The sequence below is a fragment of the Hyperolius riggenbachi genome, chromosome 1 (assembly GCF_040937935.1).
Source record: "Hyperolius riggenbachi isolate aHypRig1 chromosome 1, aHypRig1.pri, whole genome shotgun sequence".
Taxonomy (NCBI): domain Eukaryota; kingdom Metazoa; phylum Chordata; class Amphibia; order Anura; family Hyperoliidae; genus Hyperolius; species Hyperolius riggenbachi.
In genome coordinates this window covers 612,717,482-612,734,654 of record NC_090646.1, presented here as the reverse complement: position 1 = coordinate 612,734,654, position 17,173 = coordinate 612,717,482, and the positions used below count along the sequence as shown (strand labels likewise).

General features: G+C 48.1%; 1 protein-coding gene across 2 annotated transcripts in view; it reads left to right on the top strand.

Annotated features, from left to right (window-relative positions):
• Positions 1–17,173, top strand: part of CMYA5 (cardiomyopathy associated 5) — a 150,515-nt gene that overhangs the window by 72,470 nt on the left and 60,872 nt on the right. For both annotated transcript variants that reach the window (XM_068250143.1, XM_068250134.1), the window contains exons 5-7: positions 8,285–8,518; positions 12,365–12,387; positions 15,203–15,324. In XM_068250143.1, coding sequence (XP_068106244.1) covers positions 8,285–8,518; positions 12,365–12,387; positions 15,203–15,324 — 379 coding nt within the window. The remainder of the gene's footprint in view (positions 1–8,284; positions 8,519–12,364; positions 12,388–15,202; positions 15,325–17,173) is intronic.

Below are 17,173 nucleotides of genomic sequence, written 5' to 3'. Positions count from 1 at the left end.
GGTACCTAGCGGTGATACCAGGGCTGTAAATAAACACAGCAGGCAGGAGGTCCCAGACAGCGGTCGTGCAGCCCACATTGTGTCCAATACACAACTGGGACAACACAGTTTTCAACCCGGGCACCTCAGAAAAATGTAACCTTTTTTTTTTTTTTTTTATGGTTTTGTAGTTTTGTTTTTACAACAAATTACACAGACAGATATAGCTATTTTTTGACGTAATAGCTGGTGGCAGAGTGGCAGCAGAAGGTAAATCTGTGTACCCTGGCGTTGGGAAACACAGACAGACAGACAGCAGCAGCAGCAGCAGGAGGAATGGAGGAGTAATGTGAGCAGCTATTGTTTGACGTAATAGCTGGTGGCAGAGTGGCAGCAGAAGGTAAATCTGTGTACCCTGGCGTTGGGAAACACAGACAGACAGCAGCATCAGCAGGAGGAATGGAGGAGTAGTGTGAGTGTGGCAGCAGGCAGGCAGCGTGACATAATAGCCCTGGTACCTAGCGGTGATACCAGGGCTGTAAATAAACACAGCAGGCAGGAGGTCCCAGACAGCGGTCGTGTAGCCCACATTGTGTCCAATACACAACTGGGACAACACAGTTTTCAACCCGGGCACCTCAGAAAAATGTAACCTTTTTTTTTTTTTTAATGGTTTTGTAGTTTTGTTTTTACAACCAATTACACAGACAGATATAGCTATTTTTTGACGTAATAGCTGGTGGCAGAGTGGCAGCAGAAGGTAAATCTGTGTACCCTGGCGTTGGGAAACACAGACAGACAGACAGCAGCAGCAGCAGCAGGAGGAATGGAGGAGGAATGTGAGCAGCTATTGTTTGACGTAATAGCTGGTGGCAGAGTGGCAGCAGAAGGTAAATCTGTGTACCCTGGCGTTGGGAAACACAGACAGACAGCAGCATCAGCAGGAGGAATGGAGGAGTAGTGTGAGTGTGGCAGCAGGCAGGCAGCGTGACATAATAGCCCTGGTACCTAGCGGTGATACCAGGGCTGTAAATAAACGCAGCAGGCAGGAGGTCCCAGACAGCGGTCGTGTAGCCCACATTGTGTCCAATACACAACTGGGACAACACAGTTTTCAACCCGGGCACCTCAGAAAAATTAAACCTTTTTTTTTTTTTTTTATGGTTTTGTAGTTTTGGTTTTACAACCAATTACACAGATATAGATATTTTTTGACGTAATAGCTGGTGGCAGAGTGGCAGCAGAAGGTAAATCTGTGTACCCTGGCGTTGGGAAACACAGACAGACAGCAGCATCAGCAGGAGGAATGGAGGAGTAGTGTGAGTGTGGCAGCAGGCAGGCAGCGTGACATAATAGCCCTGGTACCTAGCGGTGATACCAGGCCGTAAATGAACACAACAGGAGGTCCCAGACAGCGGTCGTGCAGCCCACATCGTGTCCAATACACAACTGGGACAACACAGTTTTCAACCCGGGCACCTCAGAAAAATTAAACCTTTTTTTTTTTTTTTTTATGGTTTTTTGGTTTTGTTTGTAAAACAAATTACACAGATATATAGCTATTGTTTGACGTAATAGCTGGTGGCAGAGTGGCAGCAGAAGGTAAATCTGTGTACCCTGGCAGTGGGAAACACAGAAAGACAGCAGAAGGGCAGTACACAGCAGCCCACTGTAGGTGTAAAATGTGTGGCTGCAGGCGACGTAATAGTCAAAGTGAACCAGGCTGGCTTAGTGAGCAGGAGCCAGGAGGTGGTAAAGGGTGGTAAGGCACATTAACGATGGTTCTTAGCCAGTTCATGTCCCCCTCTCGCCGACAACAGGGGCCAGGAACTCGCCTTCCACCCACGCCTGGTTCATCTTGAGAAATGTCAGTCTGTCCACAGACTTGTGAGACAGACGTGAGCGTTTCTCGGTGACCACACCACCAGCTGCACTGAAGCAGCGCTCGGACAGCACGCTGGAAGGGGGGCAGGACAGCACTTCCAGGGCGTACTGCGCCAGCTCGCTCCAGATCTCCAGGCGCTTGACCCAATACTCCATGGGATCAACAGGGGCATCGCTGTCAAGCCCGCTGTAGGACCCCATGTAGTCAGCCACCATGCGGGTCAGGCGCTGGCTGTGACCGGTGGAGGATGCTGCTGCATGCACCTCCTCTCTAGTCACTGCTGCCGGAGCCTCTACAGTCCTGTAGAGCTCGTGGCTGAGAGACAGCAGGTCTGTGGGGCGCTTGCTGCTGGATGCAGGCACCTGCTGCTGCCTCTGTGCTGGCTGCTGGACAGTGGGGGTGGAAGGCTGGGGGAAGGCTTCCTCCAAGCGCTCAACAAGGGCCTGCTGCAAGCTCCTTATTTGTTGCGCTGGGTCTCCTCCTGCAGGCGGCAGGAACTGGCTCAACTTCCCCTTGAGGCGTGGGTCCAACATCATGCTGATCCAGATGTCCTCCCTCTGCTTCATCTGGATCACCCTGGGGTCTCTGCGCAGGCACGTCAGCATGTGCGCTGCCATTGGGAAGAGGCGGGCCACGTCTGCTGGCACATCGACGGCAGTGCTGCTGTCCTCATCCTCCTCCTCTGCCTCGTCAGCCTCATCCTCTCTCCACCCCCGCACCAACTCAGCTGCACTGTGCTGCTCCCCCTCATCAGCAGCAAGGTCAGGGACCTCCACCAAGTCCTCCTCCCCCTCAGAGGTGGACTGTGCAGCTGCTTGCCGCTCCTGCTGGTCCAAGGCTGCCGCTCCCTGTTCCAGCAAAGCATCGAGGGCCCTGTTCAGCAGACAAACCAGGGGCACCCACTCGCAGACCATAGCATGGTCCCTGCTCACCATGTTAGTGGCCTGCAGAAAGGGAGCCAGCACTAAGCACACCTGCTGCATGTGCCTCCAGTCATCATCGGGGACGATGATATATGGTTGCTGGTCTTGTCCCTTCTCTGAGCGGCGGAAACAGTGGCCAGGGCAAGGTACTGGTTGACAGCGTGCTTCTGTTCAACCAGACGCTCCAACATCGCCAGGGTGGAGTTCCAACGAGTCGGAACGTCAAGGATCAGCCGATGGCGTGGCAGATCCAGCTCCTTTTGCACGTCTTCCAGGCTCGCACAGGCTGCAGCCGAGCGCCGGAAGTGACGCACAACGTTCCTTGCCGTTTCCAGCAGTTCGCCCATCCCCTGGTAGGTGCGCAAGAACTTCTGCACTACCAGGTTCAGCACGTGGGCAAGACAGGGGATGTGGGTCAGGTTTCCCCTGTCTATTGCGGCAACCAGATTGGCCCCATTGTCGGCCACCACCTCTCCGACTCTGAGGCCTCTGGGGGTCAGCCAAATCCTCTCCTGCTCCTGGAGTTTGGCCAACACATGGGTTGCCGTCAGCTTGGTCTTCCCAAGGCTGACCAAGTGCAGCAGCGCTTGGCAGTGGCGGGCCTTCACGCTGCTGCTGAGGCGGGGGGTTTGGCCAGGTGTGCCGGAGGATGGCAGAGGATCGGAGGAACCTGCTGCAGTTCCCCTGACCCTGCGGGGTGGCACCACCCACTGTGTTGCTGCTGCTGCTGTGCCCGCTGCTGCTCTCCCATCCTCACCCCCTTCCACCAAGCTGACCCAGTGGACAGTGAAGGACAGGTAGCGGCCTGTCCCGAAGCGGCTGCTCCAGGAGTCCATGGTGACGTGGACCCTTTCACCAACCGCGTGCTCCAGCCCTCGCTCCACATTGGCCATCACAAAGCGGTGCAGTGCAGGAATGGCCTTGCGGGAGAAAAAGTGTCTGCTGGGGAGCTGCCAGTCTGGGGCTGCGCAAGCAAGCAGCGCACGAATGTCGCTCCCCTCCTGCACGAGCGTGTACGGCAGGAGTTGGGAGCACATGGCCCGTGCCAGCAAGCCGTTCAGCTGCCGCACGCGACGGCTGCTGGGAGGCAGAGCCCTAACCACCCCCTGGAAGGACTCGCTCAAAAGGCTCTGGCGTGGCCTTTTGCTGGCACGGGAATCAGCAGACACAGCGGAGGAGGCCACTGAGGACTGGCTGCTAGAACAGGCCTCAGTGTCGGCGGCAGGAGTTGCAGAGGGGGGAGGAGCAGTGCGTTTCCGCACTCCTGCTGGTGCTGCTGGAGGAGCAGGAGGGCGGGTGGCTGCTGTTGCTGCTGCTGCTGAAGGCTGTGCAGTGATGGGTGTGGTGCCACTGCCAGCACCAGATGCCTTCAGCCTCTGGAACTCCTGATGCTGGTGGAAATGTTTCGCAGCAAGGTGGTTGATGAGCGAGCTGGTGCAGAACTTTAAGGGGTCTGCACCTCTGCTCAACTTCCGCTGACAGTGGTTGCAAGTGGCGTACTTGCTGTACACTGTGGGCATGGTGAAAAAGCGCCAGATTGGTGACAGAAACATCCCCCTACGGCATGGAAGCGCTGCTGCCTGTCTCCCTGTGGTGGTTGGGGGTGGGGCTTGGGGGGCTTGGGTGCGGCTGGTGGTGGTACTGGCAGATGCTGCTGCTGCTGCTGCTGAGCCTGAGACACCAGTGCTTGCAATGATGCGCCTCCTTGCAAGGCCCACAAGAGCATCCTCCTCCTCCTCCTCAGAGCTGCTGAGGACGACATCCCCTGGAGGTGGTGGCACCCAGTCTCTGTCTGTCACCGGGTCATCAACATCCTCCCCCTCCTGAAACATGTCCTGCTGGGATGAGGACCCCCCAAACTCCTCTCCTGATGCATGGATGGGCTGCTTGACTGTCGCCACAGTCTTGCTGTCCAATCCCTCATCCCCCAAAGTGCCCATCAGCATCTCCTCCTCAAGATCGCCAACAACAGCAGACAATTTACTCATGATGCCTGGGGTCAAAAGACTGCTGAATGACAGGTCGGCGAGTGACGGTGAACTGGCCTCCTCCCCAGACCCTGCTGGGCGGCTGCTGCGAACAGGGGTGGTGGTGGTGGTGGTGAGGGTGGAGGCCTCAGATGCAGAGCTGATGGCGGGCTGCTCATCCTCCGTCATGAGTTGCACCACAGTGTCTGCATGCTTTTCCTCAATGGGACGTTTCCGACCCGGCTGGAGGAAAATCGGAGCAGGTGCTACACGCTGCTGCTGCTGTGTCTCTGCAGCGTGAGTTGCAGATGCTCCTGCTGGGCGGCGCCCAAGGCGTCCACGGCCAGTGGCTATGGGAGGAATGTTAGCCACTGACGCTGCTGCTGCTGCTGCGGAACTGTGCATGGTGGCGCGCCCGCGCCCGCGGCTTGCCACAATGCTGCTCCCTCTCCTCCTGATTCCCTTGCTGCCCTTCCCCTTGCCCAAACCGCGCTGGCTGCCACTTCCAGACATCTTCGATGTTTTGGGCGTATAGACAAAAGTTTTTTAAAAGGGCGGGTGAAAAGTGGGGTACTTTAATGGAGTGGGTTGGTGGGTGAGGTGACTGAGTGAGTGTCCCTAGTACAGTAAGTAAGTAGTAACAGTCAGGAAGTACAACTAGCAGTTACAATAATCAGTAGTAATCACAAGTAAATTTAGTGTGTGTACACTACAGACAGTGAGTGCACGCACGCGCAAACACGCGCAGGAGCTAGCCTATGAACAATGACTGAGTGAGTGTCCCTAGTACAGTAAGTAAGTAAGTAGTAACAGTCAGTAAGTACAACTAACTAATTACAATAATCAATCAGTTATCAGAAGGAAATAGAGTGTGTGTAGTGTGTACACAGACAGTGAGTGCACACACGCAGGAGCTAGTAGCCTATGAACAGTGACTGAGTGTCCTAGACTCCTAGTACAGTAAGAGTAAGTAGTAACAGTAAGTACAACTAACTAATTACAATAATCAATCAGTTATCAGAAGGAAATAGAGTGTGTGTAGTGTGTGTACACAGACAGTGAGTGCACACACGCAGGAGCTAGTAGCCTATGAACAGTGACTGAGTGTCCTAGACTCCTAGTACAGTAAGAGTAAGTAGTAACAGTAAGTACAACTAACTAATTACAATAAGCAATCAGTTATCAGAAGGAAATAGAGTGTGTGTAGTGTGTGTACACAGACAGTGAGTGCACACACGCAGGAGCTAGTAGCCTATGAACAGTGACTGAGTGTCCTAGACTCCTAGTACAGTAAGTAGTAACAGTAAGTACAACTAACTAATTACAATAATCAATCAGTTATCAGAAGGAAATAGAGTGTGTGTAGTGTGTACACAGACAGTGAGTGCACACACGCAGGAGCTAGTAGCCTATGAACAGTGACTGAGTGTCCTAGACTCCTAGTACAGTAAGTAGTAACAGTAAGTACAACTAACTAATTACAATAATCAATCAGTTATCAGAAGGAAATAGAGTGTGTGTAGTGTGTACACAGACAGTGAGTGCACACACGCAGGAGCTAGTAGCCTATGAACTGTGACTGAGTGTCCTAGACTCCTAGTACAGTAAGTAGTAACAGTAAGTACAACTAACTAATTACAATAATCAATCAGTTATCAGAAGGAAATAGAGTGTGTGTAGTGTGTACACAGACAGTGAGTGCACACACGCAGGAGCTAGTAGCCTATGAACAGTGACTGAGTGTCCTAGACTCCTAGTACAGTAAGTAGTAACAGTGAGTACAACTAACTAATTACAATATTCAATTACAATAATCAATCAGTTATCAGAACTTGGAAATAGAGTGTGTGTAGTGTGTACACAGACAGTGAGTGCACACACGCAGGAGCAGCTAGTAGCCTATGAACAGTGACAGTGAGTGTCCTAGTACAGTTACAGTATATAACTACAATACTAATACAATCAGTAGTAAAGGACAGCAGAAATACTGGTATAGAATAGAGAGAAATAAACAGAGGACAGGAGGACAGCTGCCCACACAGGCAGGCCCTGAGGCCTAAAGCTGTAAGCCTGCAGCAGCTGGCCTGTCTCTATGTAACACAAAAGCTACTAACTAAAATACAATGTCTAACTAACTAACAACAATATAGGTGTGTATAGGAGGTGTATGTGAGCAAAAACGCTAGGTAAATGACCACAATAAAGCTCTTGCTAAGCCAAAGCACAAAGGAGCAACTCTCTCTCTATGCAAGTCTCAGGCAAGGACGGAGAAACGTAACATGGCGGCCGCTATTTATAGGGTAGGGGCTGGCCAGGGTCCCCCTCTGTGATTGGCTGCCGTCAGAGGGCCTGGGAGCCCTCTGATTGGCTCTAAGGACATCAATCTGGGCTATGACGCTATTCGAGCTCGGTACCGAGCTCGAATAGCGCCGTTTGCTCGAATAGCTCGAATAGTGAATGGGCTATTCGAGTGTACGCGAATAGCCCATTCGAATAGCTACAGCTATTCGGAGCTCGAATACCGAGCTCGAATAGCTGGAAAAGAGCTCGAATATTCGAGCTACTCGAATATTCAAGCTCTGCTGAGCACCACTGGACACAAAAGCAATTTCTGGCCATTTACTGTAGTAATCCACTGATGTTATAGCAAAGCCACAACTAGTGTTGGGCGAACAGTGTTCGCCACTGTTCGGGTTCTGCAGAACATCACCCTGTTCGGGTGATGTTCGAGTTCGGCCGAACACCTGATGGTGTTCGGCCTTTTAAGTTCGGGTTCGCCCCGAACTACTAAATGGCCGCGAACAGGGCCGAACAGGGCCCCTGTTCGGCCGAATACTGCCCCCCTATGGGGTCGCAGGCGTAAGGGGGGAGCATGCCCCGATCGCGGGGGGGTCGGAAATTCCCCCCACCCCCTCCGCTAGCGCTCCCCCCTCTGCCCGCTACCCCATACAAAAGTTTAATGAAGTAAAACAGTACCGGTCTGGTGGTAGTGGGTGGCTGGCAGTGGGCGGCACTGTTTAGTGAGTGACTGAGGAGGAGGAGTCCGGAGAGTGACGCGTTGAGGGAGGCCGGGCAGCGGGCGGTTCAGCAGTAGTACCGTACTACTGCTGAACCGCCCGCTGCCCGGCCTCCCTCAACGCGTCACTCTCCGGACTCCTCCTCCTCAGTCACTCACTAAACAGTGCCGCCCACTGCCAGCCACCCACTACCACCAGACCGGTACTGTTTTACTTCATTAAACTTTTGTATGGGGAAGCGGGCAGAGGGGGGAGCGCTAGCGGAGGGGGTGGGGGGAATTTCCGACCCCCCCGCGATCGGGGCATGCTCCCCCCTTATGCCTGCGACCCCATAGGGCCCCCAAAAGCGGGATGTTCGGGGAGTTCGGGGTTCGGCCCGAACATGCCGAACATCGCGGCCATGTTCGGCGAACTTTCCCGAACCCGAACATCCAGGTGTTCGCCCAACACTAGCCACAACCCATAGGGGCTTCCTAAAACTAGTGGTGGTTATTGTCTCTGTTACCTTTATAGAAAAACTGTGCAGAAGCTGAGAAGCATCTTGCAGAAGAGAATGAGAAGATGGTGGAGAAAGTGATCGCCCAGCACAAGGAGAAGAGAGAGAGTCACCAGGAAGTGAAGAAGATGAAGATGGATTACTTGTATGACCAGATGGTCAGTTTCCAGCAGAACGTGGATGCAGGGAAGGAGATCCTAGAGAAAACAGCCAAGGAGGTGGAGGAGCTGGATGCGCTTGCTTTTCTGTCTGTAAGTTTCACAGCTTTTTATGTTTATTCCATGAGAAATGTCTCAAAGCACTTGTACAAACTTATAAAGGGCACTCTTTGTAGAGTGTTAATATTATGAATGGAGAATGTTGGATTCATTGGTTTTATCACCTGTGGATCTCTTACCTCATAGCCAGTTACTCATGTTCTCAGCGATGATAAATTGCAGCACAATGATGGGATAAGGCAGCTGCATATACATATATCTAGATATTAAAGAGGTACTTTAACTCAGGATTGATCCTCATTCCATTCAATAGCCAATATCCCTTCCCCATGATAAATATTTGTCTTTTCTCAAATAGTTCATCAGGAGGATCTGTATGGCTGATATTGTGGTGAAACCCTTCCCAAGTGTGATGTCATGGCCATGGCCCTGACAGTTTTCTGCCTGTGAACCTCGTTGCATTGTGGAAAATAACGACTATTTTCAACTGCCAAGCTGGCAGTATCTCCCGCTGTGCATAGAACCCTTAAGGTACATACACACGTCGGATTTTCGCAAACGCCCCGTCATTTGGACGTTTGAAGGTCCGGTCATTTGGACGTTAAATCGGACGTGTGTACAGTCTGTCGTTCAGCTGATAAGACTGGACTTGAGCAATCCGCTTGGCGGATCGTCCAAACGACGGGTCGTTTGCGAAAATCCAACGTGTGTACGAGCCTTTAGAAAACAAACATTCCACACAGATCACCTAGCAGGACTAAAGATATTGCTACCTTTGATAAATTTAAAAAATGTAAATCGGGGCTAGAAAAGATTTTACAACAATGGGCAAACACTAAATAATTTATAAGTGAATATTGTAAAATATAAGCAATATTATTCATTATGTAATTTTAATTACAGTTTCTTTTTAAAGAGAAACCAAACTAAAATAATGTTTGACCATATTGCACCCACAACATTATAAATAGAAAATAGAACAATACTAAATAGATACTCCTCCATCTTTGCTTAAAAGACAACAGAAGCGATAGTGATATGGAGGCTGCCATATGTATTCCTTTTTAGACAATATTAGTTGCCTTGCTGTAAGCACAGAGGTATGTTCATGCTGGATCCACATACCTCCGTGCATTGTCCATTCCTCTCCACCTCCCCTTCCCCCCGGTTCCTGTAATCATTGCTTGAAAAATGTGATTAGACAGGAAGAGGCGGGCATGCTGGGATGTTCCCTCCTATCACACTCCTATTCCCTCCTCTTCCCCGCACCATTCTCTCTTCTTAAGAGGAAGAATGGGAGGGTGACAGGAGGGAACCTCCCAGCAGGCCTGCTTCTTCTTATATGAAACTTAGACTTTAGCAAAAAGTCACATTTTTCAAGGAATAATTATGGGGATTGGAGAGGACGAGAAAAGGAATGGACAACACATACCGTCTTTTCCCGAAAATAAGACAGTGTCTTATATAAATTTTTGCATCAAAAGAAGTGCTAGGGCTTATTTTCAGGGTATGTCTTATATTTCTATTAACACACAAGTTCCTGAGCTGTGTGTCCTCCTGACATGCCCACTGTGACACTGACACCTTTTCCTGTGCTGGATCCACCTCTTGTGCGCCACTTTTTTCCCCTTTGTACCTTTAGTGTCCCCTGGTGACCCTCTCTGAACCTGTGTCCTGCTCTATCCCCTGTTCTCCTGTGTCCCGTGTCTACTTGCCCGCAAGACTATGGTCTCCAGTAATAACACAAGTTTCCATATTTTTCCCCTTACTGCCGCTAGGGCTTACTTTCAGGGTAGGGCTTATATTTAGAGTATACTCAAAATTCCTACTAGGGCTTACTTTCAGGGGATGTCTTAATTTCAGGGAAAGATAGTTTTGCCTAGGGTCAGGTATCCTTTAAGTACCCTCCCCGGACTGCTCCCCGCAAATATGAGAATAAAATAAAAAAAAGTCCTCCTCGAACTGCCCCTCATAAATATGAGAATAAAATAAAAAAACTTCCTCCCCCCATAAATATGAGAATGAAATACAAAAAAAGTCCTCCTTGGACTGCCCACCTTAACAATGAGAATAAAATAAAAAAACTTATATTTAAAAAAATATACTTACAAAAAAGTCAAATATTATGGGGATGACTTGTAAACATTTCCCCTATATACCGTAAATACTATCCTACAGATGAACGCTGCTCCACTGCAGATGGCCAGGATTCAGCTTAGTGACTTGACCTATCCATTACCCGCTGCATAGCATACATAGGCATAGCTAGTTTTCATAAATGCGTGTACAGCAGTTTTTGGTGTATGCACCATTATGGTGCTCTAGTGAATAACCCCAGAAGTCACTCAAGCTACTAATTAAATGTGTGAATGTACACAAATATGGGGAATTTTAAGACCAGTAAGAAAGGAGGCACTGAACTGTGCTGCCTCATCCGACATTAGATGATTGTTCTTTTTCTGGGAACAGTCACACAGGCCGCTCTGGTGAGTATTTATCCAATCTATTCATGTTGGTAGGGTGTCTTCACATGTATTGGCCTGTGTACCATGGATACTGTAGATATTGTTGTTGTTCACATGTATACCACCTGAAGCCTCATACACATGCTTGACCACCACTGCCCATAGCAAATGAGGAATGACTGGTCAGCCTAGTATCATTGAAAAAATGAGATACAACCTGAAAAGATAATGGTTATTGCCGATGTAACTGGTCCATCCTGGCAGATTCCCTCAGACGATAATCCTTGTTAGGCCCCTTTTACACTTAATCAGTTGCTCTCAGTTAAATCTGAAAGAAAACTGATTTTCAAAGTAATGCCCATGTTTTCCTATGGCACATTTCACACTTAATGCGTTTTAACTGAAATCTTTTTCACAATGCACTGCTATGGAAAAAAACGCGTACCAACGTGCAATAACCCACACCAACTGATTAAGTGTAAACGGGGCCTTAGTGTAAATGGGCCCTTAGGCCCGTTTACACTGAATCAGTTGGTGTGCGTTAGTACACATTAGCCGTTCAAAAGTTGTTTGTATCGAACAATGATAAATGATCACTCTATTCAAAAACCTTGCATAGTTATGTACTTCTGGGTCCTCAGGCTTAAGGTATAAATGCTTAAAGAGAGTCTGAAGCGAGAATAAATCTCGCTTCAGACCTCATAAATAGCAGGGCCATGTGTGCCTCTGCTAAAACGCCGCTATCCCGCGGCTTAACGGGGGTCCCTGATCCCACAAATCCCCTCGTTACAGCCGGGGAGCGCTTCCTGGTTGGGGCAGGGCTAACTGCCGCAGCCCTGCCCCACGCGCGTCTGTCAGTGCGTATCTCCGCCTCTCCCCCGCCCCTCTCAGTCTTCCTTCACTGAGAGGGGCGGGGGAGAGGCGGCGATGCACCGCTGATAGACGCGACTGGAGGCAGGGCTGTAGCCGTTAGCCCTGCCTCCAGGAGCGACCAAATGTACGACCAAGTCGTGCGGGGGGGGATTTGGGGGTGAAGGGACCCCCGTTGTGCGGCGCGATAGAGGCGGTTTAGCAGGGGCACACATGCCCCTGCTAACTTTGAGCTCTGAAGCGAGATTTATTCTTGCTTCAGAGTCTCTTTAAATAAATAAATAAAATAAATGAAGCTTCTGCTATCCGATCAGTAGACCGTCTTTGTGCTGACGTTGAGTTCACACGCCATCAGAGGTCGTTTGTTTGTGGCATTACCTTTGGGAATCCATCGTTTTTACCAACAGTGGTCGAGTCTGTGTCCGAAGCTTTAGAGGCCAGAATAGCTCATGTTTTTTTATTTGTGTTCAAAGTTTGTACTTTATAGTTTTGTTGCACATAGTAAAGTCTCTGTAAAGTGTTAACAAACATATTATTTTCTTAGGCTCATAGCGACATCAGTAGCAGGTAAAGTGTCCAGTCATTGTGTTGCATGGGTCTTGTGTGCTGGAGTGCAACACGCTGTGTTTCTGGCTGTAATAGCATGCTTTGGTTTTCTGGGTGATTTCTGATTTTCCAAAACTATTCAACTAACCTTTGTCAAATGTTAGAGTTTCGGGGCCATATGCAGTTCACTTTTTCACCTGAGTTTTCTCCTAGGTGATATTTTTAAATTTTTCAATAAAATGCCTTTTAAGCCACCAGCAAGCAAGAAAATACTTAAAATAATTTTGATAGTACTTTGGCACTTACTTCTCAGTCATTTTTTAGTTGAAAAGTGCTGGAAAATGATTTAAAATAGAAGATGAAAAATTATCTCCTAGGTGAAAACGTAGGAGAAAACTGGAATCGCATATGGGCCTCAGAGTTTTATGAAGGGAATATACTGAATTTGCTGCTGCACTTGTCACTTAGGCCAGTTCTGAAAAGTATCAGACAGTAAATGACTGTTCTTTTAAGTGTTATCAGAGCGTTCTCTGTATAGCAGCAGAGCCCCCATAGACTGAGGGGATGGCTTACATTAGTCCCCAGACATGACTTGGCGTTCTGCTTTGTCCCCTGCTATGCATTAATCCAATAACTCTGCAGTCAGTCCCGGAGTTGGTGTATTGGATGGTAGCATTTAACAGTTTTGATATTGAAATTGTGGGAAAAATCCAGAACGGCCCTTCAAATTTTGGTCACCCAAGACAGTCGTTTATGATTGTTCCATGTGCCAGATCAATGCAGAAACTTTCTGTCTGAATGCCCATAATAATGACGGGAAGACCACTGGGAATGAGTTGCAGCAGGAAATAACAGTATTGGTGTAAAGCTCAACACACACCATACAATCTTGGTTGTACAATCTTACCACTTTCATGCAGTATAAGAGTTTATCCAATCAATCATTCCAGGTATTTTCAATCTGTTGGCCCTTATACTACATAGATTTGGTAAATCTGTACAACCAAGATTGTATGGTGTGTGTTGAGCTTAAGGATGGAATTTGCCACAGTATAATAACCAGCATAACTTCTGGCCTGTCAGCTGACTAGAGGCGTTTGCAAACTTGCATGTCTCAACGTAACACGTCAGTTACCATGGTAAACCCCATCCCTTCTAGCCAGCTAACATTGGGCCTGAGGTCATACTGGGCATTATGAGATGGTGAATTTTATCCACAAACTGGTCAAGCTTGGTTTTCCAGCACATCCCATCACCAACAGCCAGTCACACATGATACGTTGTCCAAGTGAACCTAAACTGATCGGACAAAAACGAGTTTCACTTACCTGTGTCTTCTACCATCCCTCTGATGTCCTGTGCCGGTAGAAGCTCCAGGTAAGTGAAACTCGTTTTTGGCCGATTGATTTAGGTTCAGTGATCCTTTAGCTGAGGGATGCCTGGAGGCCTGTTTCCAGGGTTCTGGCAACTGCAGGACATAGAAGAAAATTTGGAGAATATTCACTTTAAAGAGACTCTGTAACAAAAATTGCATCTGGTTTTCTACCACCCTACAAGTTCCAAAACCTATTCTAATGTGTTCTGGCTTACTGCAGCAGTTTCTACTATCAAACCATCTCTGTAATAAATCAGCTTATCTTTCCCCTGTCGGACTTGTCGCCCTGTGTCTGGAAGGCTGCCAAGTTCTTCAGTGTTGTGGTTCTGCTATGCACGCTCCCCTCCAGGCCCCTCTATGCACACTACCTGTGTGTTATTTACATTAGGGCAGCTTCTCTCTGCTTTCTTATCTTTTACAAGCTGGATAAATCGTCCTCTGAGCTGGCTGGGCCGTCACATACTGAGGAATTAGACACAGGCAGAGCTATTTGCAGGAAGAAACGATCAGCCTGTCACTTCAGTGCATGAGAGCTGCAGGGGGAAAGAAACACACAAATGATCTCTTGAGATTCAAAAGGAAGGCTGTTATACAGCCTGCTTGTGTTTGGATGTACTTTCTATGTGTGGACATACTGTACATCAACCTACTTCCTGTTTTGGTGGCCATTGTGTTTGTTTATAAACAAATTTTATTTGTAAATAGAATCCGGAAACGTAGTTTTGCAATTTTGCATAATTTTTGCCTAATTTTTTGCCAACTTTAGCAGTTAATAGCAAAGACCCCCTACATGCCGATGTCTAAACTTGTTACATATATTACATATATTAAAGGACATCATTTTTCCTTCTCCTAAAAATGACTGCTTTAAGACACCTTCATTGAAGTATGCCAGAGCTAAAATCTATGAACTATTGACCTTTTTTTCTCTTTCCTGCTCCAAGAAGCCATTTACTAAAAGGAAAGTGTTTTATGGCTGTAATTACTTATCATTAATTACATGATATAGTTATGCTATAGTCTGACCCAGTCCAACCCCAGATAGAAACTGTCACTTGCATACCTGATGTTTAACTCTTTCAGGCAGAGAAAGGAAAAAAAGGAACACAGCCTAGTTATTTGTGTGCTAGGCCCTGTACCTACACATGTCTATCTCATCACGTCACTTGTCACCTCGGTTGTCCTTTAAGGAGACTATGGGCAATAAGTAAAAGAAAATAAATTCAAAAAAGACCTTGTAGTTTTTGAAATTCATTTGCATTTTTAAAATCGATTTTCTCAAAAACGACATAGTGTTTTTTCTTTATTGCCCCTATTCTCCTTAACATAAGTAGAAATTTTGGTGACAATAGAATGTAAAGGGGCTTTGCTATGGCCGCAATTGCGAAACTTTTTCATAATTAGCAGCTTATGATCATCATTGTCATATTTATTTATATTTCTTCTTTCAATTAAACCTAGGGTAATTACAGCAATAGAAAACACGCTCTCTCTAGACAAGATGCCCAGCGCTTTCTCCCTGTTTGATCATTTAGCTGCAAAAACTGCTGCAGGTGACCAGAAAGCAGCGAGACATGTCCCAGGTAAGAAGAAGAATTTGAGTACTGTACATTACTGGTAAATTGACTAGATTGTAAGATTGTGATGATGCAGGTCTATGGGCCTGTCAGGTTGGGGGTGGAAGTCTGTACCCTGCTCCTTCTTATTAATCAGCTATTACTGTCTGTGCCAAAGCATACTTTTTTGCTTAGCTGCTTTCCTTTTATTATTATTATTTATGTAGTGCTTTACAGTATGTAGTGTTGTCCTATCTCATGGCACTGTACCGATATGGGTAGAGGGAGGGCTTGTGTGAGAATAGTTTAGGGTTCTTTAATGCAATGAGAGTTGAAGCATAAGTTTTGTCTTCTACCTTTAAAGTGTAGAATATGTGCTGTCCTTCTGTGCCTAGGCAGCGAATCAGCGAAGCTCTCTTTCTGACATCAAGTAAGTAATTTTCATATAATCAGAATCATTTATTTTGCCAAGTACAAACAGGGGGTTATACCCGGAATTGGTTGTGGCTCATACAGGTTCTGGAAGGAAAGGGGAATAATGTCTGAAAGCCAAGAGCCGAGGCTGCCCTACTACGACACCACCAGTTTGCATCGTCTATTATCCCGAAGAAGACATCGAAGTGGGGCAGGGGATGAGCCAATCAGAGGGCTCCCAGCAGAAGCCCTAGCAACCAATCACAGAAGGGAACCCTGGCCAGCCCCACCTGACCTCATTGAGCCAATCAGAGGGCTCCCAGCCTAAACCCTGGCACCCAACCACAGAAGGGAACCCTGGCCAGCCCCCCCCCCCCCCCCCCTGTATAATAAGGAGGGCTGCCATGATGAGAAATCTCGTCTATGCTTGTGAATGCTCACTGAGAGACATGCTCCAGTGCTGCTGGCCTAGCAAGTGCTGAACACAGTGATAAACCTAAAGCTGTTCAGTGATTAACCCCTTCACTATCACTACACTATTGTTATATTGTTAATTAGATTAGCTAGCTTGATTTAATTCAGTGAGTGACAGTCAGAGTGTGTGCTGCAGGGCTGCTGCAGCTGCTATGTGTCTGTGTGTGTGCTGTGCACAGACCAGGCTAGCTGCTGCCTGCTGGCCAGCTAGGTCTAGCTACAGTATAGGTTAGGTTAGGGAATAGGATTACTGTGTTATTGTGTAGTTAGTACTGTAGTACTGCAGTCAGTGCTAGTAGTTGTTAGAGTAGTAGTACTACTGTGTTAGGTTACTACAGAACTGCTGTGCTGTGAGCAGTGCCAGTGTGACAGTTAGTGTCCACTAGTGTATTTTCCTCTGCTGTAAGACTGTCCTTCGGCATGTGGCACTTTGCATGTGCCACTTTGCACGTGGCACTTTGCACTTGGCACGTGGCACTTTGCACGTGGCACTTTAAACTTGCCACTTGGCACATTGCACGTGGCACTTGGCACGTAGCACTTTGCACGTGGTACTTTACACTTGGCACGTGGCACTTTGCACGTGGCACTTTGCACTAGGCACTTTGCATGTGGCACGTGCAAAGTGCCACGTGCCAAGTGCCACGTGCCAAGTGCCACATGCCAAGTGCAAAGTGCCACTGCCAAGTACCACGTCCGGCATGCTCCTGGCAGATGTTATACCCGCTGCTGCATTGCCCTGCTCCTGCTGCCTTTGCTTCTCCCACCGCCAGGGTGCCACAGGCCACTGCTGCTGTGCTGATACCACCTATATTTAACCAAAAACACAATTGCTGCGTAATTTTTTGGAGGTGTCTGTCCCAGTTGTGCGGTTGGACTTTGGACATAATGTGGGCTGCACAACCGCTGTCTGGAACCTAGTCCTGATGTTAATTGACAGCCATTTTTTGGGGGGAGGGGGAATTTTAAGTCCCCACATCATCAATTA